Below are 26,065 nucleotides of genomic sequence, written 5' to 3'. Positions count from 1 at the left end.
GTTAGCTGCAGCTCCCCATTTCTTGTGGGGGGGATCCACGTTGGACCTTGCTGCTGCCTTGCTGGGGGCTCTCGGCCTCCCCACGTCACTTTTCTCTGCCTGGTGGATTTACCCTTTTGTACGTTTAATTACGCCACAGTGGGACAGGACCCTTTCAGCCCATGTTTCACACAGTTCCCGAGGCAGCGGAGCCCCGCTTCGGAGCAGCTCCACCCTGCCACCCCACCATGTCAGAGCCCTTGGCCAGGCGGTTTGGGGCAGCACAAAGCCGGGGGCCCCGCCACCAGCCCGGCCCATGGAGTACCAGGGATGGATGGGGGCGAGGAGCCGCATTAGCAAGAAACAACCCGAAAAGCTTTGGGTAGGTGCAGGGCGAGAGAGGAGGTTTGGGGCTCCCGTGGGGGGGCTCCTGAGGAGAAGTTTGGTGGGAGCTGGCCCGGGGAGTGGAGGAACAAAAGGCGATGGCTTCCCTCAAAGCCAGCCCCCAGCTCGGCCGCACAAGCGTCCGTGTCCCCCCGGGAGGCACCGGCCTGAGAAACCGGGAAGGAAATGCGGCTGCCTGCCGGGGAGCCCGCGGCGGGGCCGCTGCCCCCGGGGGCTGCCCTGAGGCGGCGGGGCTGGCGCAGCCGCGTCGCGGGGCCGGCAGGCGGGCTGAGGGGGCGAAACGTGCCGCAGGAAGCGCTGCCTGCCCCCGAGGACGAGCCTGGGGACTCCGCTGGGGGTGCGGGGTTGTTGTCGGGTTGCTTCGGTTGTAGTGCGGTTATTAAAGGGTCCCCAGCCGGGAAAGACCCTCCTGCTCCTCAACTCTTCCCCCCGCACCGCCGAGTGACTGAAATGAGGTAAGGGGCGGCTTCAGCCCTGGGGAGCGGGGCGGCGAGAGGGGTAGGGGATGCCTCTTTCCCCCGAAAAGGGGGGTTGCTGCGGGGGGAGGCTGCCCCGGAGGGGCAGAGCTGCCGGGCACCTCCCGGGAGGACAAGGCGGGGAGCGGTAGCACCGAGGAAGCGGCGCGGGCGGGGGAGGCCGCGGCTTCCCGCCCCGGGCAGAGGGGCTGCAGCGGTTGGAAGCGGCTCTAACATGGAGGGGGAGGTAATGGAGGGAGGGCCGGCGCTGGGGGTAGGGAACCGCCCCGAGGTGGCCTGAGCGGGGCACGGCGGCAGCGGGGCGCCAGCCTCGGCCCGGCGGCGGGGGCGGAGGGGAGCCCTTCCCGCCTCCCCGCAGGGCGGAGGTGGCGGCGGCGGCGGGGGGGATCCCGCGCTCGGCTCGGCGCTGGCTCCGGCCCCCCCGGCGGGAGGTTCCCCCTCCCCGGAGGGTGAGTGCGGGATCGCCCCGCCGGAGTCGAGCCCTGCGCCTCCACCCGGGGCCGTGTCCAGGGCGATGAGTAAGTGCCGAGGGCGGAGATGCCGGGGGGCCGTGTGGGTGGGGTGGCGGCAGCCCGGGGCGGGGAGGGCTGGGGGTCGCTGGGGTGATCCCTCGGCGGCCGGAGGAGGCGGCAGGCGGCCCCTCGGGACGTTGGGGGCCGCATGAGGCTGGGCTTCCCTCGCTCGGAGGCGTCGCCTCTTCAGCGTGCCCCAAGTTAGCCTTGAAATCGCTTCAAAAGCAGCAGCGTGCCGGCTGCCTCCGAGCAGGGCACCAGGTAGCGGTACTGCCGCCGTCCAGGCTGGGTCCTCTCCGAGGGGCTGGACGTACCTTTGTGCCCATGGAGGAGGCACACCAGTAAGCGTGTGGTTGAAGGGCTGTCTTCCACCGTGGGGCTTCGGTTCTTGTGGAGAAAGGGGCACTCGGTGGCTTCAGCACACCCTGACTGAGAAAGTGATGTATCCACGGGGGAGATAAAATGATTTAACGTGCCCTCCTCTTCCTCCTTTGTGACCCTGTGCAGGAGTCTGGACTACCCTGATGATTTTTCGGAGTTGAGGTAATGGCGGAAGTTGGTTGGTGGGAGACAGCTGGAGGCCCAGAGTACGGTCTGGGGGTTGCGCAGCGCCTATGATCTGACCTGCAGCCTCTGCCTTCGCTGGGACCAGCAGGATGGGGAACAGTGGCTCAGCGGTGAAGGTCTGCACAGATCACCAAGGAGGCATCAACTGGCTGAGCCTGAGCCCGGATGGGCAGCGCCTGCTCACGGGTAGTGAGGATGGCACTGCACGGCTCTGGAGCACTGCTGACAGCCAATGCCATGGCCACTTCCAAGGTACAATAGCTTCTTTTTGCCTAGTTTTTAAGTCTAAAACCTGGCAGAGGGCACACAGCATGTTTTGGTCTCTTTCAGTCACTGCAGCCTGCTGGGCAGCCAAAATCATGCTTGTTTTGTTTTGTGTTTTTTTCATTATTGGTTACAGTAATGTTAAGCAGAAGCTGTTTCAACCCAAAACAGGTTACCAGCACTACTGAATGCGTGGATCCTTTTATCTCAGGGTGTGGAACATAGCAGTTGTTTAACTTATGTCTCTGGAAGCCCTGTTTTACACCCTGATGAAATCTGGACTTTTTGGAGTTTTTGTTATTTTCTTTTCTTTTCTTTTCTTTTCTTTTCTTTTCTTTTCTTTTCTTTTCTTTTCTTTTCTTTTCTTTTCTTTTCTTTTCTTTTCTTTTCTTTTCTTTTCTTTTCTTTTCTTTTCTTTTCTTTTCTTTTCTTTTCTTTTCATCTCATTTTCCAGACAATCTTTATTTAGAACCTCTTGACTCAGAAGTCTGAGAAGAAACCTTACTAAATAGGCTATTTTTTTCCCCACATTTGACACACAGAAATGTTAATTGCTGGGCTTTCTCATTTTAAATTGATTTTGCATTTTAAACAAAATTTATTATCCTTAGACTAGCATCTCAATAATTAAAAAGGAAAGAAAAACTCTGTAGAAAGTACAGTCATGCAGGAGTCAGATGTGGACTAAAGATGTTTGTATTCTCACTCCCTCATGTTCTTTTCTCTTAATACAGGAAAAAAAAAGCTCTTAAATTTGGAATTTCTGATCCTTTTTTCTTCTAAAGAAGAAATCACATTGCTGTGATTTTGTTGTTTGTTTGTTTTCTTGCTTGTTTTTAACTATGGAGTATTGTCTTTTTTACCCACATCCTGCCATGGTTCTAGCTCCTGGAAAACTCACTGCATTTGCTTTAGGCTTAGAAATCCCTTTAAACCACTGATTAACTTTTAACTAGAAAGAGAAAGATATTGGATACTCTTCAGAATCTGGCCTATGTACTGCTAGTGTTTGGGGTAAACTCTAAAGAAGGTTGGCTAGATGGTTTGTGAACTGTCAGTCTAATCAGATAATTGTATGTATTTTATATTTATGCACGCACACAGTTGTGTAAATTTGTATTATACAAGCTATAATTACTGATAAACCTGTATCTATAACACAGCTTCCACCACAGCATAACCAACAGACTTCTGTGGTGGCTGCTTTTGACCAGCCCAGCACCAGACCTTGTCTGCCACAGGGGGTTTTGGCATCCTTGGTGTGGCTCGAGTATTATTGAAGGTTAAAATCTGACTGACAGACTTTGGTGCAGTAACCAAGCTGCTTTTTTGATCTTCTCAGAGCAGGATTACGTGGTGGTGTGACAAAAATCCCGGTGGTTGAAACCTGTCCCATTTAAGCTGCTTTGCAAAAGGTTTTCACAAAAATGAGAGGATGGGTATAGTTTTGCTTATAGCCCTGGTGATCTGTTTAATTTTTGGCATCTGGTGAATTTGCTTAAGAGGAAACAAGATGTGTGTTTGTAACGTGGATTCTGGTTCGCTTTTGAACTACAGCAAGGCTTTTTGAACTACAGGAGTTGTAGTCAAATCTGTTTTTTGCAGGGAAACAAGTGTTTTACTGGGCAGTCTGTTTTCCCTCAGTTTTTTCCCCATCTCTTTATTCTACAACATGATTCTGTTTTTCTAATATCTTTGTCTGTCCGTCTGTCTCTCTTTAATCACATTTGTCTTTCTTATATTTTTTCTTTTCTCCTCAAAGAATAGTGTTATTTAAATCACAGTAGGGCCCACCAGCTTCAACCAAAGTCTGGGGCTCTCTTGTGATAGTTATTTAAGAGGAAACAGTTCTCATCTTGAACGTTTCCAGTCTAAATAATTAAAACAGAAGAGTGCAAGATAATACTATCCCAATGATTAGAGACATGACAACAATTTCACACAACAGATCTTGGGCAAAGCTGGGACTTGAATCCTAAGGTGATTTTTAAATGTGGTACATTTAATGATACAATAGAAAAATGACACATCTTGCTAAGCAAGAACAAAAGCTTAAGGTTGTAATATTGATTCCTCTTCGCTAGCATTACCCTGTTTTTCAGTGTGAAATTAAAAGAGTAGCAATTGTGTCTATTTTTATTGTAACTGTAGAATCCCAACATACTCTGAATACTGTATAAATAATTGTGCTCTTATTCTTTCCTTCTTTCTGTGTCATTTCCTTAAAGGTATACTGATCTTTTGAAAGTTGTGGGGTTTATTCATGTTATTACTCATAATGGGGAAAGTATTAGCTAACTTGTTACCAGATATGTTTTTTTGTTTGTGTTTCATTCTGCTTGGACAATGAAACTAAACTTGCTAGTAAGCCTCATGTCACTTCCTTTTTTCATAGTTTCATGCTTTAATTTAGGGCTGTTTGTGTCCTGACAATCAGTGGGCTGGGTCGAAATGCAGCCTTTTTTTCCTGACTTCAGAAGAAGAAAGCAAAAGCATTTCTTTATTAAAATAAGCCAATTTTTTACTGGTTTTAAACTTCAGTAGTCTGAGTTTTATTATACTGATATTAATTTAGCTCGTTATGTTTTTATAATACTGTTCGACCTACCTGATTGGTGGAACTGTACTGTTTTACTCTTTCACTTAATCCTTATATCAATGAAGCAGAGTTTTCTGCTGTTAATTAAAAATGTGTTTTATACAAATCCTTAAATGTGAAGAACATGGAGGTGCATTTAAAACTAGAGTTTCAGTCTGTTTGTTTGTGTTATTTTTCTTTTAGTTAAGGTGAAGAGCTCGACTAATCTGTCCTGCTCGCGTGCACAGTGATTGAATTGATTTCCTTTGTTATTCCTAGGACATGAAAGTTACATCACCTTTTGCCACTTAGAAAATGAGGCTGCCTTCACGTGTAGCGCAGATCATACCATTCGAAAGTGGGATGTGATGACAGGTCAGTGCCTGGCCATTTACCGAGGACACACATCAATTGTTAACAGGTTGGTTCTGCGGAGTTCTTCCCTTGTGTTCCTGTAATCTATTATCACATATATTGTCATTTTACTGCAATTCTCCATTACTACACTAATAAAATGGGTTGTGTAAACCTTTGAGTTCATGCTACATGTGTTCTGTGCTGTAATGATTAGTTTTCCTAGCAACAGTGCTGACACATCCATAGACAGCAGATAGGAGAGAAATGAAAGGCACACAGCAGGGGAATTGAATCCCAGGCTAGGAATGAAATTCCAGAAGAAAGTATTCAATTGATAACAGATGCTTCTGATAAATAGATTTAAAAACAGCACGTCAAGCCTTTGTGTCAGTAAGAGGGATAAAGTCAGGGCTTTTTCTGGAATTACTATTCCTGTTTGTGCAAATGAAGTTTAATATTAAACTGATTGTGCGTGACTGATTGGCCTGTCAATGTGAAGTGCCTCTTAATAGTTGGACTGGATTTAATTAATGACAAATAGAACAGTCAGAGATTGGTATTCTTTTCTTACTTTTTTTTTTTGGTGGGTGGGTGGGTTTTTTGTTCCTTACTAAACTCAAAACACATACGATACGTAGCTAGATTCTGTAAATAGTTAGGAAGGCTGGCTCTGTCTGTATTTTGGCACTGGCCTGATTTTTGCTTGAATCAGCGAATGGGAAATGTGTTCCCTATTCGTATGACTTTGTCGCCAGTTTGAAAGGTTCTAAAGGAGCAACTCATCTGACAAAGATGACAGGTTCTGATGTTCCCCATCTCTGGTTTGGAAGTATGAACTGTAGAGATTTTTCTGTTGTTACATGTTTGTGCAGCTACTACTCATTATTTTGGAGGCCCAGTAACCTGAATTCTTGAGCTGTAATCTCTGATTTGCTCTTCAGTTATGTAATAAGTGGGGTGCTCTTGCTCTACCTTTTTTGAGATCCTGGGCTAAGTGACTTTAGGTGTATATTTTTTTCTTGCACTCTCTCTATTTGATGATGGAAAGATGATTATCTTTTCACACTGTCAGTTACAGTTCAGGTTCCTGGAATGGTTTTTTTTTTTGTTATTTTGATTCCAAGCTATTTTCATAGGTCAGTTTATAAATAATTATTTGTAAAGAAATACTAATAAATAATTATCAAGAATGAGTTTTTTTTTTCTTTTTTTAAAAAAACCCCACAACAAACTCTTAGCTAGTATATGTAACTTATGAAAAGTACATAATAGTGCTGCTGGAAAAGATTTTTGAAAAACACAAATGCCCAAAGTTACAATGCTGTAGTGTAAAATGTCTGCATCAATATATCTGAATAAGTGTTCCCAATTTTAAAAGTAGAAACAGGGAAGTGTTTGGTTTTTTTTTTTAAAAAAAACAAACCAACAAAAAAGTTCATAAATAATGTGTATTAAACAGTGACGCTGAATTGGGGTTATATATGTTGTGTTCATGCTACTGTTTCTAACTTCAGAGTGCTTGGCATTGAAATTGTGACAAAAAATGGTTATGTAAAAAGAATGATACTGTTCATACACACAAACTTTATTTTTTGCAGGATCCTGGTTGCCAAAGACTATCTCTTTAGTGGCTCCTATGACAGGACAGCCCGCTGTTGGAGTGTGGACAAGGAGAAACAAATCCAGGAATTCCGGGGCCATCGGAACTGTGTCCTGACTCTAGCTCACTATTCCTCCAGGGATGTTCTTGAAGAAGAGGAGGAGGAAGAGGAGGAGGAGCAGAAAGTGAGCAGAGACCTCCTGGTGACAGGTAGCACAGACTGCACTGTTAAGGTCTGGTGGGTGTCCAGTGGGCGCTGTTACCAGACTCTGCTGGGACACACTGGGGCTGTCTTATGCCTTATACTTGACGCACCAAACAGGGAGCTGTTTTCTGGCAGCACGGATTATACCATTCGAACGTGGAATATTGTCACTGGTGAGCAGCTGAAAGTGTTCAAAGAGCATCAAGGATCAGTAATTTGCCTAGAGGTAAGAACAGAGGTGGCTTCAAGAGCTGTTTGAAAGGGGTATCCATATCCTAACTTGTGTGGGTCTCAGTTGTCGTTTCATTCATGAAGAAGCTCTTCTGAGGCAGGTTATTAATGGTAACCTTAAACATTCATGTAATAACAAAATAATAGTGCTCTGTGGTCTTGAGACGAATCCTTTTTCCCTAAAACAGTTTCTGGTATCCTCTTGGCTTCTAGTGGCTATCCTGGTCTAAATTCTAGGTCAGTATCTATTTAAATCCTCCTAGCTCTTGAAACTCATTAGTAGGTTTTCTGGGAGGACTGTTCATCTGAGTAGGATTGTGTACACAGGATCACCAGACTTTGAAGAAAAATAACCTGAGCAAGTAAACAGACACAGGGTCAGATAACTTAAAAAAGGGAGGGAAAAAAAATTCAGAGTAAACCAGATAACTTAAAAAAAAACCCCAAAAAACCAAAAAACCAAAACCCAATCCAAAAGTGTGGGCAAAAGATAATGGGAAAGCATAAAGCTGAAAGAAATCCTGCTTTAAAAACCGCACAGACATAATTTGAGGAAAGAAAGGGAGAAAGAGATGGCCAAGACAAGAAAACGGGCAAGGAAAATGGAAAAGAGAAGTAGAGCATGGGGGAGAGAAATCAGGAAATGATGAAGGAGAGGAGAAAAAATGTAGTGTGACCTGAAAAACAATACCCTGTTTTTCTGTTTGCAGTTATTTTTCTGGTGAATGCTGCCAGGTTTGTTAATGTTGCAGAGAAGAGAAGAGAAGGAGGTTAGGCAGCTGAAGGAAAAGGGGAACTATCGCACAAGCACTTGTCCTATACACTCCATTATCCACCAGAAAATGCTACTGGTATATTTAAAGAAGGTATATGATGGTCTGTAACTTAGTTTCAGGTCAGCAAACCTTAAATGTTTATAACTGTATGTGTCTGACTGAAGTTAATGACAATAGTTTTTCTCACTACTCTCCTTGTTTGTGTTTGTCATCCGTAAGTGCTTTCCCTTTACAGAGGCTACAGTATGTATCTTTAATAGCTGTTTAATAAATGGTGCCGTTGTTTCTAAAGAAGGTAGTCACAGCTGCCACTAGCAGACTAAAAATCCGATAGTACTGAAGGAATTCTGTTTTCCTTCAGTTTTAGAAAGGAAAAAAACCCACACAAAATCATGTTGCCCTGGAGTAATGTTTGCCTTGCTTCGGTAAATTCTCAGTGTTAAAGCTTGTTTTTATGATATTGTGGTAATATATTTTGAGGATGCTCAAGTAAATCTGTTGCTGTTCTTAGTGTGACGCTATGTTTTGCTGTTTAATTGTAACCCTTCTCCAAGGCACAGATTGGCAACAACAGAGCTTGCTTTAATTTAATTGGGTTCTTGCTAAAATTGTTACACAAAACTGGCTTGACCCTCTCCCAGAAGCCTAGGAAATTCAATTACACTCTTTGAATGCTCAAGAATGGGCGATGCTTCTCCGCTTCTGAGCACAGCATTAAACAATGGTTTTAAACAAACAGAACTTCTTGTAGGGGAGAAGAAAAGCAAAACCAATACATCTATTTGGAAAACCTGAACAATTCAAAGTACACAAGGCTGCTGCTGCCAAGACTGTGTTGGCAACAGTCCTGGCCAAATCTTCTTCTAGCTGTGAGTAACTGGTAGCCCCTCACTTCTCTCATCACCCGTTGATGTTTGAGGCCAGAAGAGTCCAGCTGAGGTACATGCTGCCCCCACAGAGAGCGTTTCGTTTCTAGGCTTCTAAAACTTATCCCAGCTTAAGCAGTTGCTGTACTGCTGTTGAATAGCTTTAGGCTGTCGATCTTTCCTAATTCCTCCCTCTTCCTTACTGGGTTCAACACTAGCCCTTCTGTTCCACTTGGCTGCCTCTCAGCACAGCCCACATGGTATTTTCATTCTTTTAGAAAGGGGTCAATCACCAGAATCCATACAAAGATGTTACAACAGAAGGGAAACTTCCTGAATAGAGGTGTTTATCTTTTTATAATTTTTCTTTTCTTCTCAAAAAGCTCTTGGAGCCTTTATTGCCTTGGGCTTCTTAGTGACAGTGTTGCGATCTGTGGCAGTGAGTTGGGATAGTATTTTTCAAACTGTGGGTCAGGAAGGGCTTGGAGGTAGTTGTGAGTTGCTCGCAGTAGCCAGCAGACAGTTTTAATTGTTGACAGTAGTTCATTTTCTTCAGGGCAGAAGTGAGCTGCTAATTACACCAGATTTTCACTCCCCTGTCCTGGAGGAACTGAGTTGGTACCAGCAATTAAAGGTAGTTACCTGTTCTCTGGGTGGTATCATGCTTTTGTTGAGAGAATAAAGGGAAAAAAAAAAAGACTTATTTTCATTTTATTTATTCAAATAAAGATCCCTAAGGGAGGGTGACCTTTCAAAAAGTTTGAGAAATGCTCAGTGTGATCTCTCATCCTGGACACAGATCAGGAAAAATTTGGATATTGAGACCATGTTTTCCCCAACTTTAAAAAGCACCGTTATTAACGGGAATGCCCCAGGATGTTCTAAACTGTTGCAAATTAGGTCTGGACTGTTCCAGTCATCTCCCATTACTTTCCAGTAAATACCAATAGCGTCGCTGTAGCAGTGAATGGAAATTCCTGGAGCTTCTTGAAGGAGCCTTTCTGGGTAGATATACATAAAGCACACCCATGTTTTCCACCTTGCTTCCTGCAGTGCTGGCATATGAAAAGCAGAGGGGTGATGCCACAGGTGTGTTTGGATTTTGAATGTTCCTCCATTGCTCTAAGATCCTTTAGGTGGTGTTGCCAGCTAGCATAAGTTAGAGGAGCCTGAAAGCAACTCTAATCTAGCATGGCAGATCGGAAAGTGTTGGCGAGCTCTTAGCTTTCCCTTTTCCCCTGTCCTTGGTAGTCCTGGACAGCGGAGTAAAAAGGGTGAGCTGCTCAGATATTCTCCAGGGCTTGTCCTGCTGTCCTGGGGTGAGTCTGAAGGTGATTTACCAGCTGAACTGACTGCATGTGATCTGCTGTCAAAGTAGTCCTGCTGCAGGTACCAGTTTATTCTAACGCCGCTGTTCTCTTCCTTCCACTGTCTAAATTAGATTGACGAAAGTTTTGGCAGGAGACTTTCTATCTGCAGTGGGAATCGTGTGCATGCTAGGTGCTTTGGCAGCCTCCACTACTTCACTCTCATAGTCAGGCAAGGTAACTAGCAGTGGAGCAGCCAGAACTCTTCACTCTCTTTCTCCTGCAGTGCATTGATAGCTTGGCAGGCAAGGGACAGCAGCTGTTTTGAGTGCTCCCTCTTCATATGAGAGCCAATGATGAGATTTTATAGGAAGTGATGGGAAAAAGCAAGGGTGGGCTGAGTGTAATCACACAGCTTATACTGGTTCTTCTACTTAAAAATTTCAAGCCTGGCTGAAGACCAGTATTTGCAATTAATAATCAAACGTATTTTCATTAACGTGACTGCCTGCAATAGGCTGAATAACCCTGACTTAAATATTTACTTGTGTATGTTTTTCTAAATATCTCCAAAGTAGCTTTGCAAACTGTTCACAAGGATTGCTTTGTCCTTTCCTGATTGTTCTGCCTCTGAGTATTTATCAAAATTGTGCTGCCAAAAGCTGGCAGAGAGAAATGATCCAGCTTGGAATTTAGCTTGGATCCTATAGCAAACATTCTTGCAAGAAAACTCCTTTCTTGCAAAAGGAGTTTTAAATGAACATGAGTGGGCAAGGAGTTGCTTCTGTTTTTTCTGCAAAAGATCCTTTGTTTGGACCATACCCCTTTGTTGCCTTTTAAAGCTGACTAGAAGCAAAGAATGCTTTGAACAAAGCCGTCGCCTGAACTCCCTTTATACGCTTAACTGTTGTGGTCATGGGGACAGAATTTTTTTCTTGTCACACCAATTAAATTAAGTGCACATATTTTTTGTAATTTGTATTTGTTGCATAATTCATCAGAGGATGAAGATGTGAATTAGAGGACTAGGAATGTGTACAACACCTGTAGAAAAGAAACGTTTCTAGAACCATTACATTGCACTGCAGTAAAAAAGTTGAAAAACATTCTCTAACAGCCAGACCAGAGAGCTCATTCTAGATGGATTCTCAGGAAAAAAAACAATTTCTTGCCCACAGGGAGTTCGTTCTCTCATTAAAATGAATGTGGTTTGAACAGGATCCTGAAAGTCTAACTCAGCTGAAGGCTTACATAGTTGTAACTTGAGATTGGTCCAAGTTGGTGATTTTTAATTTAGAAGTGGCTGTGAACAGAAGACCCAGCTGGCAGATTGTAGGAATACTGACCCCCATGTGAAGAGTAAGCTAGTAATGGGATATGTGGTTGCTGATGTGAACTCATCATGAAGTTCCTGGGAGCCAGTCTGACCTTCAGAAAGAGGATGTGTCCAAATCTGTTTGGAGACCCAATTGCCTCTCCTTGGATGAGGGTTAAATTCTTTCTTATAGCAAAGGTTAATTGGGAGAGCAAAGTCCATTCCTATAAGGTTGAAATAGCTGCTAAACAGCTCTTCTGCGGATATTTTTGGCATTCATACGGGTAGAAATTGTCTTAAGCTGCTGCATATATTCAGTTCAGCCAAGCCTATGGAGCAGTAGGGTTGTGATTGTCTTGAGAGACCAATGCTAGATGTGATCATTTGGTTTTTTTATTCAAACTGTGGTGTGTCTGGGGGTTACAACCAAGGTCAAGGTTGCATAAAACTGGCATTTTTTCATAGTGAAACCTGTAACTACTTCAATGTTTACAACATGTATTTTGCTACTGCTGTTGCTTTGCTACTTACAAGCAAGTCTGACTGAACTTTTTCATGGAATAATACATCTCCAGTACTTTGGCCTGAGGATTAAGACAAATTTGCTCCATTCACATGTCTCAGTGTTTCATCTGGTTCAAAGCAAAGTCCCTCAGAGTAAGGAGAAAAATTAACAGTCCAGAATTACAGATATCAATGCAGTGATTTTTTTGCTGTCAGGCTGAGGCTTTACAACTGGGCATCTGACCGTCATCAGGTTTTTAATTCTTTTGAAGCTACTTGGGTTTGAAATGTCCACTCAGCTCGTTAGTATCTGAGCTGCAGATCTGTTCTGTGTTTTCTGCTCTGCTATGGGTGTCCTTGCCTTGCCATGCTTTTCCTTGTCAGGAGCTTTGTTGGGCAGTTAGCCAGTGAATGAAGCGCTCAAAAGCCAGCCAAGGGAAATACAGCTTTGAAAATATCACTGCTTCTCCAGGCAGTTGCAGATTACAATATGTAACTGTTTCTACTGATCATTTTTAAACCAAGAGTTGACAGACTTGAGTATATCTGGAAAAATCTGTTGAGTGAAATTTTACATTTTTCCTTTGAAATCATAAGAAAATTAAATTTTTTAGTAAGAATAGGACTGGGACCTAGTGAATTGGGTAATAGTTTGGGGACATTGGGCTAGAAAAGCCCAGTACTTATGGATCTGTGGACTTATCCTACAAGTATTTGCTGAAAATGACTACGCCTGGATGCCCATACACAAAAATGGGTGCCAGTCTTGGCAGCAGGGAGGCTTAGCTCCCACCAAAGCTGCAGCATGAGTTTGCATTTTGGTGAAGAAGTCAGTATACTTTGTCCAGCTCCCAAGAGGGGAAGATCTGCTGAGCCTAATGTGTCAGCGGGGATGTTTAACCCAAGGAACAGCAACTGTGTTTAACCCAAGGAACAGCAACATATTGTTTTGCCTAGTAGTCTAACAGAACTGTCAGATCTGGATTAAATAGCCGCTGCAGGCTGAGGAGATTTGAACCCATTTGGAGAGTCCCATAACCGCTGGATAGGAGAAGCCAAGTTGGTGTAAGAAGGTTAGCAAGAGTCCTAGAGGGAGAGCCAGCAGAAGTTGACCTAACTAGAAATCAGTGCTTTGGGGACCTGTCTGGAAGTGGGCAGGGGAACTGTATTACAGTCTCTTTTTCTTGGGCTTTTTAGGTAGTTTTCAATACAGTCATGACTTAAGAAAAATGATTACAGGAGCCAAGGACCTATGCTACTGGCTGACCCTAAGACCTCCACTGCTTCCACAGCAAAGGTGGCTTGTGCCCAGCCAGCATGAGGGCATTTGCACAATGTGTCCAACCTTGGCGAGTTAGAGCCAAGGCTGCCGTGTCTGCGTTGTTGGGGCATAGCCACACCCTTTGGATGCAAACTCTGAAAGAAGGCTCTGGAGTAAAAATACCAATTTGACATGGGTCAGATTGAATTGGTGCCTCTGTCTTGTGCTTCTCAGACAGAATCCCCTCTGGTTTTCATATACTCTCTTGACCAGTTTCAGGGATACTGTGCACTGTTGCTTGTCACAACTGCCCTGAAGCATGTAATGCTTCCTGTGTGTTGTAGAAAGGGATGGTTGCAGCCTGGATCAGCCTCCCAAATCAGGGCTGCACTCTGGGATTTGGGCAGTCAAAAGTTAGGATGCTATAAATTTTGAGTCCTTTTTTGAATGGACTTCTGTTGCATTATATTATGGTTCCCTATCTATAAAGTAGGGAAGGTATTTATTTTATGTTACACAGAGTGTGGGGCCTGGGGGAAGAGTATGCGATGATTATTATTATTTTGATTAAATACAGATATCTGAAGTGTTGTAGCTGAGGGTGGAGTTGAAAACTAGACCTATCTTTAGTCAAGTGAAGGAGGAGTCATCTCACCTAGATTGATATAGATGGCTGCAACTGAGAAGGCTGTCCTTGTCGGGGGGGACAAATAGCGAGTTTTAAGGTGTGATCTGTTCAGACACCTGCTTCAGGATGAGATGAATCGTGCCCTAGACTGCAGTGACTACAAGGAGACTTATATTAGATGTAGATATCTGCATCAATTTAGATGAGATAATGCCTGCATCACATCGCTAAAGGTAGACCTGATTTGCAGCTTCAACCTGAGCTGATAGCTCTTGATGGCTTTCTCCACTAATAGCTATTTCGTGCTCTGTGTTTTAAAAATACCATGGAAATGAGAGGCTGTGTGACAGTCAGAGCCTGTACTGGGTTTTGCTGTTGGCTGTGCTGCAGGCTTAGTCTGTGGCATCCAGTAGATTAAGCTGTTAGTATTTGTCTCCATGCATGGCTGAGAATCCTTTGCTACTGTGCTCACCTGCTTAAACTGGTGAGGGGGAGGAAGGTGCGTAAAAGTACATCATGCAGCAGCCTGGGTAGCACAGAGGCTTTGAATTTAATGAAGGTGGTTGGTGTGTCAGCCAACTCTCTACATCTCTGACTGGGCATCGGAAGCTTTTATGGCTCTTATGATCCTGGTGCTATAAATTACCTGAGTAAGCCCACATCATTTAACACATTTTTATATCTAGCAAATTAGCAAATCTAGGCAAGTCGCAGCTTTTCTGTTTCACTTCAGCATTTATACACCCACCTAAATGTAGAAATGAAGCAGTGTAATGTAATGTACCGTTAAGGCAGAGTGACATTTACCTGCAGGAGGTTATAACTTAGTGTTTTCCCTTGTTCAGTGGGGGGGTTGATGCTGCTAGCAAGATGTCTGAAAAAGAAATGCAATGACTTGGCCAAGAACAACGCAGCAGGATCTCAACTCAAAGCAACCTCTTCCATTTAGCAGGTGCAATGTGACAATGCTCTTCATGCCCATTCAGGTTGAGCCTGGAAATTAAAAGTCAGGTTACTTTCCTCAGGCTAACTATATAGCTCTCAGTTTTTGTTAGTGCTGCTGGTCATTCCTTCTCTTTCCTCACTGAGATGTAGTTTTAATGCCATTGCTAAACCAGCTTAAAAGTGGTAGGATGCGACATTTGAAAGTACCGCTGGCTTTTAACAGTGATATGTGTTTTACAAGCTCCTGACATTTAGCTATGAAAACTGTCCCATGAGCCAAGTTCTGCTGGTAGGAAGTGTGGCGTGCACTGCTGCAACTGGGCTGGTGGGAGCTGCGGCCAGTGATCATCTTGGTCTGCCTGCATACATTTCTTACATGGGTTAGCATAGTCCCATCAATGTAGTGCTTTCTATCCTAAAATACCTTCTGTTTCATGTTCTTGTAACACAGTGCAAATGTTCTTTTGCGCAAAACTCACTTATGATGCCTTTTGGGAATGGGGTGATTCCTTTTGGGAATGGGGGTGGAGGTGGGAAAGCATGAAAAACATTTCAACCTTACAGATACAGAGTGTGCAAAGAGTGGAGGCCGAGGGTTTATAATAATCTAAGGTGGCAGAAGAACCAGACCCTTAAAAGTGACCTAAGAGCAAGACCCATGTCAAGTTGATTTGTCATTTGTTCTGCAGTTGGTTTCCTGGAGACATATGAGGACTGTAAGGGGTTAGTGCTCTGCTAGTCACTTGAGCCTTTGGATCTGTGTGTCTAGAGGGGAAACGTGGTATTATTAGTCCTTATGCAAATTCTGTTTCTTTGTGGGGGGGTCAGGGTTCTCCCTCCTGCCTCTCCGTCCTTCTGATACAGAGATTGCTGCGAGTCCATGAAACTTGCCTCAAACTACAGCCCGTGGATTGCTGTGAGAGCGTGCAATGACTGCCTGTCTTCAGTACACTGCCTTCAGAAGGCAGGTGTCGGGCCAGTTCTCTGCTTGGAGGAGTATGGAATCAGAACTGTACGTAATGATGGCTGTTAAAACCTCTGGTTTGTTTTCGTTAGGTGGACATGGAATGCAAGATTTTTCTTTGCACTCCTGGAGGGTTTCCCTGCTGAGCTGCCAGGCTTTGGATAGTTTGTTACTGTGTACTGGCTAGTTTTATAGTCTTGCACAGGTCAGTCCCTTTGTCTCTGTCTCGGTTTCCCACTTGCAGTCCTTCCCTCTGCCATTCTGTCGTGTCTGTGTGGAATAAAAACCAACCTCCACCACTAGTGAGTTCACACAGTGTGCAGGATAACTACTGTAGTGAGGCACCGTTCTTCTTTGGGATTTATAGGCTCTAAACACAGAGCAGAACACAATCTGATTGAAGATGTTTAGAAACCCGTGTAAGCATAGTTAATTATTTAATAATTTGATAACACAGTCTAAAAAGACTTGTGGAAATGCAGATACACAACAGTTTCAAGGAAGAGTTAGTGTTTCCAAATAGTGACCTTGTGCAGAGTGATCATGTTAAACCTTGGTTTATGTTGCATAGGATTTTATTTTTAATTTACTTTTTTTGTTACTTGAAATTGTTCCGAAATTTTTGTTGTAATTAAGACAATCTGGTAAGAGCTCTTGTCAAATATGCTTTGCAGAAACTACACTGCAGGGTTTTTTTTGAGGCTGTATTAATGTAACTAATTATGGAAGTAGGGTTAGCATTCTTAAGCTCACTGAAGTCCTGCCTGCTTGCACCAGCAGATGGGCTCAGTTTTTTATCTTCTGAAATGTGGGACCTGTTTTTAAGGCCCAGAAGAAGGCTCAATGGGAGATGCGATCGTGAAGAATGCAAGGTTGGTTTTGCTCACCATCCCTCTGTTTCAAGGTGTAGTTGTTGCTCTTTGTAACAGGCTGTTGAGTCGGAAACCGTGACTTTGGATGAGTCACTTCAGTGCAGTTCTCTCACGAACGTGCCTGAGAGACTATTGCTGATGTTTTTTTCTCTTCCCTTCAGCTAGTGAATCGGCACTTGTATTCAGGAAGCGCGGACAGGACAGTGAAGTGCTGGTTAGTAGACACTGGGGAGCGAATCCAAACGTACAAGGCTCACAAACACAGCGTTAGCACTTTGAAATACCACGCTGGGATCTGTAAGTTGCCTTTCCTATGTTCAGCAATCCCCTGTCTCCTTTTCGATGTTTGTCTTTGATCAAAGATTGTTAATAGAGAACACTGTAATTTTGAAGGCTTGTGAAATTGTCACTTTTTTCAACTCCAGCATGTTTATGTTCAGTATCAAGCTTCGCTGCTCTACTCCATGTGGGAAGCTTAGATCTTCCTTCCATTTTCCACCTCTCTCTTCTGGCAAATGAAGAGGCAGTTGCTTTATTTCTGTTACCAAGGGAAGTGGCTTAAATCCTGAGCTGTCTGTGGGTTGTTTGTATAGCCGTGGTTTAACCTCGCTAGTCTGATGTCTGTCAGTCTGCTGCTGCTGCATACTTGGGGACAGCAAATGCTGCTGCTGGATATGCAGCCCTGTGCCTGCCTCTGCTACCTTGTAGGTACTGTGTAATGGACTGTCCTAAACCAGAATCACATCTCAGATGCTCACTCCTTCTTTCTAACAGTTAGGCTTCCTGTTCAGACTCTGACCATCTCCTAGACTCATTTTCCACAGGTTCTTTTCCCTTTATCTGTCCTCTTTCATGTATTTGTTCCCCAAACCACCTGTCTGCAGCAGCCAAGCATTGCTTGCCTTACTAGTGCTCAGGACTTGATTCCCCTTTTTTCAGTACTCCTGTTAATAGTGGTATCTGTACCTAACTGTCTATTGTTGATATAACAGTATATTCTGACCATGAAACCTCCCTCTTTAAATCCCTCTCTTGGCTGACTTTCCTTCTGCACGTCATCTGTCCATTTCTGGGTTTGGGTTGCAAGGCTGCACCTCTGTTTTTATCAGCCTGAACCTCTCTATGTGGTCTGGTCTTATCCTGCCACTGATGTTTGACCTGATGTGCCTTCATTTGCTTCCCAAACAAGTACTTCTCTTCTTCAGGGTAAGCAGGATGGCAGTGCCTGTCTTAAGCTAATCTAGACATTTGCAACGCTTTCCTGATTTCGATTTCTGTACTTCAGCTATGAAGCGAACATGTAACACCAAATGAATGGTTGCTATTTGGACCTTGATAGCTCTTTTGGCAGATCATCAGTGTGATGGTGATAAATGGCTGACAAATGCAAGATGGTACACATTAGAAGAGAGTCGTACCTGCGCAGGCAGATTACAGTTTAATGGCAGCTGTCTAGCACCGTGCTTGACATGGCTGACTGACCACATTTACTGACCCAGTAGCTGAATGGATTTCTTAATTATGTTTGGAATCGTAACGTGTAACCAAGCCTATAAGAAGATTTTGATTTTAATCAGAAAGCCTTTTTTTGGTCTTCCTTTCAGCATCAGACCCACAGCGCTACTTTTCTCCATTTAAAAAGTTAATCATAATTTATGGTTAATTTCAGCTCTCCTCACCTATATTGCAGAACTACCCCACTCTTCCCTACCTGCAGGTTATAATTCCTACTGATTTCAGCTTTTGCAGTTGGCTAGAAGGCTGAAATGGAAGGGGAAAGGGTATGAGCTTACGCTGCACCCCGAAGTTGTTATTGCTCAAAGATGCAGACAGGTAGGGCAGGGGAAATGAACCAGAAATTTTAATCCAGGATGAACACTGGCAAACAAAATACTGATTATTTTGTGTGTGTGTGTGTGTTTTCCCCCTTTTAATTATAAAGATACAAAACAAAACATTGAATTCATCAAGACTACCCAAAGGCTAGGATAACTGTGCTAAGCTGATGTTGGTCTGACCCAGTGAGGAATCTTCATGTCTGGGTGGGAGATGGGGAGACTGTCTCCTTCATTAATGAGACCTCCAGAGCCGCATCTTTTCAGTTGATCCTGCTTTTCATGCAACCAGTATAGACTTGACCAGACTCTCTAAAACCATCATAAAGAAAGTTTAGGTTCAAACAAAAGTTTCATTATCTGATGCCAGCCCCATCAGCGCTGCAGCTTTCTCTCTCTTCCCCCTCATCCTACCACCCTGTCCCTGCCATATACGTACATTATTTTTCTATAACACTCTTTTTTTTTTTCTTAAAATGCAGGCAATATTGCTGCATTTAGTCAGACCTGCGAAGAACATCCTGATAGTGTGATAGAAGTGTTCACAGAGTTATTTAAGACCTCATTTTAAATCAAATGCAAAAATACTGGAAATGTCAAACAGGGAGAATTGAATTGTTCCACTTGAACGGTAGAAAAAATGTCATGGAAAAATATTAGGGACTTGTTTGAATTTAATTTCGACACATTTTAGTTCTTGAAAGAGGAAATTTCCCCTTAAAAAAGCATTTATATACTATGATTGCTTGCATTATTGTAATACCTTGTAATTCTAATTGAAACAAAGCTATTACATACTGTGTAAAATAAGTGATCAAAGACATGTTCACTGGATAGCAAATGTTGGAGCCAGTGTAGCTTAAAATTCTAGCTGTTCACCTGGGGCAGATCAGCACTGTGTGCCTATTCTCTGTCTTTCAAAAATGTGGAGAAAATACTTCAATATAAATGATGTTTGTTATGGTTTATGATGTCATGTTTGCACCAACCCAAGAACATGGAAGGAATCTCAGGTGAGAAGTGGGAACTTTCTGTTAGCAAGCAACAGAATTAAGATCTATCTGATCAGTACCCAAAGGCTCGTTGCCCCAAAGAGTTTATGGTCTAAATAAGAAAATACAGTAGAAGAATGAGAGGAAAAATATATGTGTTTCCCAAATGGCTTTATATTGTACAGGGATTCCTGACAGACCTGAGAACTATGCTTTAAATCATCAGAATGTGTTTCTAGTGGCTTTCCTCAGTCTGCTTGTGTAATTAATAGCATGGGGAACATTAAAGCTGGTTCTCGATCTAATTTACTTAATATTATGTTGGTTATTTCTCTCCTACAGTATGTGCACAGTCATTTAAAATTTAACACAGTTTATATTTTTTCATGTTGCAAAAACTCCAAGGGAACATTTAAAACCTGTTCTCCTGCTCAAGAGTCTATGAAATTTAAGTAAAAAATAAAAATGAATTGTTGATTTTATTTTTTTGTTGTTTGTTTGTTTCACAGGTGGTGTATATATAAGCATATATTTAAATGCTAAATCTGGGTTAGATCAACAGCTCTCCTTTGAAACTCAGAGGTGCAAAAAGACTTCCTAAATCTAGAGTGACAGTTCAAAAGACATAAAGGATGTCTGTCAAAAGCAAAATCCTGATAGCGATAGCTTAAGTAAGCTGACAGCTGCATAGTGAAAACAGCTCTTAATTGGTTCCTACTCTCTGCATGTGTGTAATAAATAGTATTAAGTGATTTCCATTCACTGGAAAAAAAATCTGTACCCCGTTCCCTGCTTTACATCGTTGTTACTCATTTGGAGAATGGGACGCAATGCTTTTTCAGGATTGTGGTGGCAGTTGAATTTATAGTGGCCCACATAAAATGACATTGATTTTCCACATCCAGATGTTTCTTGAAGGTGTACCCAGGAAGTACCCAGCCTCCTGCTGTTTAATTTGAAGTTGAAAAGCTGACAGCAGTAGGTAGCCTGTTCTCTCATCTCTCGTAGTCCTGAATTTACTGCCGTGATAATTTCTTCACCTCTCTTGAGGAATCCAGTGCCTGACTTCTCCCAAAAGATCTGGTGTTTTCTGGTGTTTTCAGGCACTTCAGTGTTGTAAAAATCTTTCCATGCTAGTGGCTTTTGCAAAGACATGAAATGCAGGGAGCAGTGAATATATTGCTTTTTGCAGTTCTGAAATATTTATCTCTAGATAAACTTGAGGAGTTTGGGTTAAGTGAAGGAAAGTGAGTGTTTATGAAGACAGTTTGTAACCCTTAAAGCACACAGATGTGCTCCTTTTTGGGCAGATTGCTAAGTATAAAATGGAAATATTCAACACTGCCTTACAGTTTCCAGATGCAGCAATTCTGGGGATCTGATGTGAAGATCCTGAAGTGTTGAGAAATTTTTCTTCGAACATGTTAAGATACCCTAAGGAAACCTGATGAACAGCCAAAATCCCTGGTCATGCTTAATTTACTTAGCCCCCCCCCTTGTAGCACATGTACAATATAGCACGTAGAATACAAGAGTTATAGCCAAACCCCTCAAATAATTCTCTGCCATACTGAAATAGAGATTATAGCCTGGGCCTTGAATCACTTAAAGGCTCTGCTGCTTGCAAAGATCCTAAGCTACAGGATTTAGCTGAAGAAATCTACCACGCTGAAAGAATTTATAAAGCTTCTTTGTAAAGCTGCCTACACATGCCACTCGCCTCTGAGGACAGAAGATTTAACTGTGGTATTTCAACAGAGACGGCCATACCTATTGATAGTAAGCTTATGGTTGAAAATGGGGGGGGAAAAAAGGGTATGTTTTAATGAAGCTAAGGCCAAATTCATATTATTAGTATGAGAGGTGGTAACGCTGTTACTGTGGTTTGCAGCTCCACTGTACAGACGCTTCTGCTGCTTGATGCAGCAGCAGAAGTGATGAAGATACTGTAGTACTGAATGGAGACCTGGAAATAACTATGGTAAAACAAACGGAAGGCTTAGTGGAAATCTGTACAACCAGACTTGAGATAAATTGCTTGCTTAGAATTATTGAGGCATGTTTAGGCAGGGAAATACATGTGGAAGAGAAGAGGAGAAATAGATATTTGAAGTGTGTGTGGAGTGAAATGCTGATGTATGTAGGAACTTCAGGCTTAAGGCAGTTTAGTGTTTTGAAAAACACGAATGAAAACAAGCATGCTGGGGTCAGCAAAATGAAAATGATCTGAACTTGCTCCAACTGAGAAGAGAATCTAGCCTAAAAATGATGTCATGCTCCTTTGTGAACTAGTCTTAGGTATGTTTTTAACTCACATGAACTGACCGCATGTGGCTGCTCACATCTGGCCATGTGCTATGTTGTGTGGTTGCATTGCAGTGTTCACAGGAAGTGGTGATGCCTGTGCAAGAGCTTTCAATTCCAAGAGCGGTGTCCTGCAGAAGATCTTTCGAGGGCACAAGTTCATCATCAACTGCATCCAGGTCAGGAAGGGGTTTCTTTGCTGGGATTTCTCACTTCTGATTGCTCCCTCATTTGTTTTATGGGAATTGGTGTGGCTAGCTGTTCTGTGTGTCTTGGGTTGGATGTTGTTCTAGGGTAAGATGAAAAGTAACAGACTTGAATATTCCTTTTTTAATTTTAGACAAACTCAATAATAATAAGTGAAACCACAGAACAAGACCCCAGAGACAGTCCTATGTCTGGGATTGGAGGTTTTTCAGGTCAGGTTAGGCAAGCAACCATAAGAAATGAGACTGATGTAACTGATCCTGTGTAGGGGCAGGGAATGGACTCCGACCTCATGAGGCCCCTTCCAGTACAAGACACTGATGATAAGTGCTCGCAATGTTCTAGGTGGAAAAGAAGTTTCTGCCTTATCCAAGCAGAATAGTATATAGCATTATACCCCTAACCCCTGGGCATGGCATCCCTCGACAGTCTAGCAACTGCTTACCATCCTTTCTGATCTTAGCGACGAGCTAGTGGTGATTTCCATGTGCTACCCTGTATATAAACATTTATATAAAATATTGCCGTCAGGATCTATTTTTCTGAAGGTATAAAGATGACGAAGAAGCTCTGTATTAATGTCTGACCCACATCCTACCGGACTAATGGAAGAGTTTCTGCCGCTGCCTTAAAATTTTTCTAAAAGTTAATTAAGTCCCTGAAAAGTTGCTTGCATATTGTCTAGGCTGAAGTGATACTGGTGTTTAAAAGTTAAAAGGGGAGGAATTGGTAATCCTTAGTGGCAATGCAAAGACCAGTATCATGCAAGGAATCCTGAGGGGAAAGTTTGAATCTTTGGATGCTTTGTGCATTTAAGAATCCGCATCTCCCTGCATCAGGATCTCAGTAAAAGCAGCATGCAGGATGAGGATTTTGATTAAGAATGTGAGACACTGAGTATTTGTTGCAGGCTGACAGTCAAAAGAAAAAAGAGGGGAGATAAAATTCCTTTTGGAGTTGATCCCAAGCATACAGAGTTGTAAATATAGTTGTCTTTTTGTATATTTTTCTGAATCAGCAAGTGGCTAGTTGGTCTTAAACTGCAAACTCTTGGGTATTGACCAATTGGTTGTGTAGCAGACTGTAACCCAGATGTATTTGGGTGATAGCTGATATAATCACTCTGTGCAGCTCTTCAGTATTGACAAGACCAAAGCTTGGCTTTCTATTTTTTTTGTAATTTCATTTCCAAGTGTACAGGGCAAAAAAATCCTGGGAAGAGTGAGGACTGAGAAGTGGCGACCTTAATATGATCTTAAGTGAGGGATGGATGAGGGATGAGGGGGCTGTGGTTGTGTGGTGCTTCATGCAGATGAAAGCCAGACTGCTGGTGGGATGCTCGCCATCATGGCCTGCTGCTGGAGACTGCAAGCGCCTGTGACGGACAGACTGACGCAGGAAGGGGAAGATGATCAGGACCGACAGCTTACTTCTAGGGTGGGGTGAGGACAATTGGAAACATTACCAACAGCAGCAAACGTTTCATTAAGGAAATGAAACTAGAGGGGAGAATCAAGGTTAAATTACTGCAGGTTTGGAAGAACAACAAATTTTGAAGGAGGAATTGTACCTATAACTTACTGCAAAGGAAGAAGCGACGTGAGAAGGAAAGCATTCCTGAACATCCCACTACCCACTGATGCTGATTTTAGTGCTGCCTCAAGCTTCATCTTCAAAACCAGCAGTCTGAACCCAGCACAGAAATTCCCAGCTACAGCCTACTCTGACATTGAGTTTAGTTTTCCCATTGCTTTTCTAGTGGGTTTAGGTTATAAATAACTCTTGCTGTTTATATTTTATGGCTCTGTGAAGTGGCTGAGAAATGAGTCCTGACTTGGTAATGTCTCATCCCACTTCAGCAGCTTTTGTGATAATTTATACTGGCTCTTGCAATGAGCTATCAGGCCTTAAGTGTTAGGCTCAAGCTGTGTTTGCTCTGATTTTTTGACAGTTTGATTGTGCCTATTCCGAGCTGTACAGCTTGGTATTAAATGTGACCCTGTTGTTCCAGATCCACAATGAGTTGCTCTACACAGCTTCCCATGACGGCACACTAAGGATTTGGGACATCCGGGGAATATGCAAGAGAAATAAGCGGCGTTTGAAGAAGGAGAGGTCTGCCCAGGGCAGGAGCTCTCAGAAGGGAAGTCTGTCTCGTCTCTTCAACAATAAAGTCGGCTGTATGGTACAGCAAGAAAATGGGGAACACGAGGCTGTTGAACTAATGTGACTGTCCAGAACAGAACAGACTTTCCATCAGTGACCAAAGCTGAACCTTTTGTTTTCTGCACCACTGTGTCCATGTAAACCAGAACTTGGAAAGAGATGGGAAATGGCTTTGCTTGAACCTCTTTTTCAGGAGCCAGGATTCTCTGTGACTGCCAGATGGACTCAAGTCAGATATTGTCACTGCAGATGCCTGTCAGCTCAGCAGCACTGGGGTCAGGAGGGACTGCAGTGTGGTTCAGGTGACGTACCTCTGTGCATGAGTGTGTGCACGCAATTAAGAACTTCACTTACAACTGCTTGTTCTCAATTCCCTCTGCCACACAGGTGTTGCACACTTCTGCCTGTCTAGTATCTAATGAGAAATATTTTCTCCTCTTCCTGTTGCCCACTCACATGCCCTCTGTTTGGCCAAATGTAGAAATGAAAGGTGCCCTGCAGGACGACTACAAATTCAATTTTCACAGCTGACCTTTGGGTCAGTTTTTTGCTGATTAGACCAGCTAAGGCAGGATGGTATGGCTCAGCAGAAGGAGTTTAAAGCAGATTGGACAACTCTCTGGGAAGTTGGGAGTAGTAGGACAGAAATTAATTCAATTTTTTTTTGTTGTTGTTCAAAACATAAGCTAGAGAACAAGCTAAACCTCAGACCTTTTGTACCAAGGTCAGCTGTTTGCCAAGACACAGCAGTTGTCTTCCTCCCAACAACCTAGCGCATTCTTTTTTTACCTTTTACGATCTCACACTTTGCAAAGGAAGCATCAATGGTCTCGTGTGTCTTCTGTGTGCTGCGAGGGGTGTATGCTTCCAGCCGCCCGCTTACCCCCAGGCACAGTTCCGCAGATGGGAAGCTCCTGATGGGCTCCTTGGAAGGGCCTCGTCTCCGCAGGGCAGGAGTTGGAAGCTGTTCATTAGGCCCCAGGTCTACAGCAGTGACCGCACCACCTCTGGGCAGCCCGGCCCACTGCTTGACTGTCCTCACGCAGGAAAGGTTTTCCTTAGATCCACTGGGAACATCGAATTGTGTTGTTTTTCAGGGGAGAGGAGAAGGAAATGGGAAGATTTATTGGGTGCTCTAGATTTGTTGCCTTTCCTCCTTAGGAGGCCATGTCTGGCCTTGCTTTGCTGGGGTGTTAGTAGCAGCGGATAAGCAGTCAAGCTCAAGAGAAGTTCTCCCGGTCTTTTTCCAGGTTCATCCCTCTCTGATAACCACTGAGCCATGAATAAACAAGGGTTCTTATATTTTTCTATTTGCAGATATAACTCTTTGTAGAACCAGTACAAAAATATCTAACCACATGTTTTTATTTTTATGGCTTTATTTATTCTGCACTACAGCAAGATAAAAATGCTGTAATCCTTTTTTAGAATGGACTAATAAACATGTGGCATCTACAGACAACTGACTGTCTAGTTTCTATTTTCTTCTCATTTAGAGGGGATGTGGCTGGCTGCAGCTGCACAGCAGTTGAGAATGGATGGAATACAGAAAAAAAACCCAAACAAACATATAGTTTTGGAAAAATTTCTTGCCTTTCCCTCATGGCTGGGGCTGGAGTCAGGCTGTCCTGCCTCCCACCAGCCACCAGAGCTTAGTTTCCTGACTGGACAGAGTGACCAGCCACCAACCAAAGCCCCATCTTAAGGGAAAGCGTGGACAATGAAGAGCCGCGTGTGCTAGCTCAGCACTTGCCGTGGTGGCACCGAAGACCCCTACTCTGAAACCATAACACTGCATCATTGGGTTGGGTCTGTCATTGCTGCTACGTCCTGCCTGCCTCTCCTGCTGAGCTGCTTTGTTAGCTCTTACCTGGCAGGTTTCCCCAGCTAGTAGGAAACAGCATTTTAATTATGTTAAATGCCTACCAAGAGAGACTAATTTGGCAGGT

General features: G+C 43.4%; 1 protein-coding gene across 4 annotated transcripts; it reads left to right on the top strand.

Annotated features, from left to right (window-relative positions):
• Positions 1 to 681: 681 nt before the first annotated feature.
• On the top strand, positions 682 to 25,647 carry WDR86 (WD repeat domain 86). Of its 4 annotated transcripts, none has more exons than XM_075492342.1 (7): positions 682 to 839; positions 1,880 to 2,191; positions 5,061 to 5,202; positions 6,737 to 7,169; positions 16,774 to 16,909; positions 21,819 to 21,922; positions 23,962 to 25,647. In XM_075492342.1, exons 2-7 carry the CDS (start codon positions 2,029 to 2,031, stop codon positions 24,178 to 24,180), a joined length of 1,197 nt encoding a protein of 398 aa, XP_075348457.1. In that variant the 5' UTR covers positions 682 to 839; positions 1,880 to 2,028; the 3' UTR covers positions 24,181 to 25,647. The 4 variants fall into 4 exon arrangements, with proteins under 4 accessions (XP_075348457.1, XP_075348459.1, XP_075348456.1 ...); XM_075492344.1 differs by lacking the exon at positions 682 to 839 and adding an exon at positions 968 to 1,086; XM_075492341.1 differs by lacking the exon at positions 682 to 839 and adding an exon at positions 1,153 to 1,378.
• The last annotated feature ends 418 nt before the right edge of the window (positions 25,648 to 26,065 follow it).

This window comes from Mycteria americana, chromosome 2 (assembly GCF_035582795.1).
Source record: "Mycteria americana isolate JAX WOST 10 ecotype Jacksonville Zoo and Gardens chromosome 2, USCA_MyAme_1.0, whole genome shotgun sequence".
Classification (NCBI taxonomy): domain Eukaryota; kingdom Metazoa; phylum Chordata; class Aves; order Ciconiiformes; family Ciconiidae; genus Mycteria; species Mycteria americana.
Note: the sequence above shows the minus strand (reverse complement) of the source record. Positions and strands in the feature narration are given on the sequence as shown.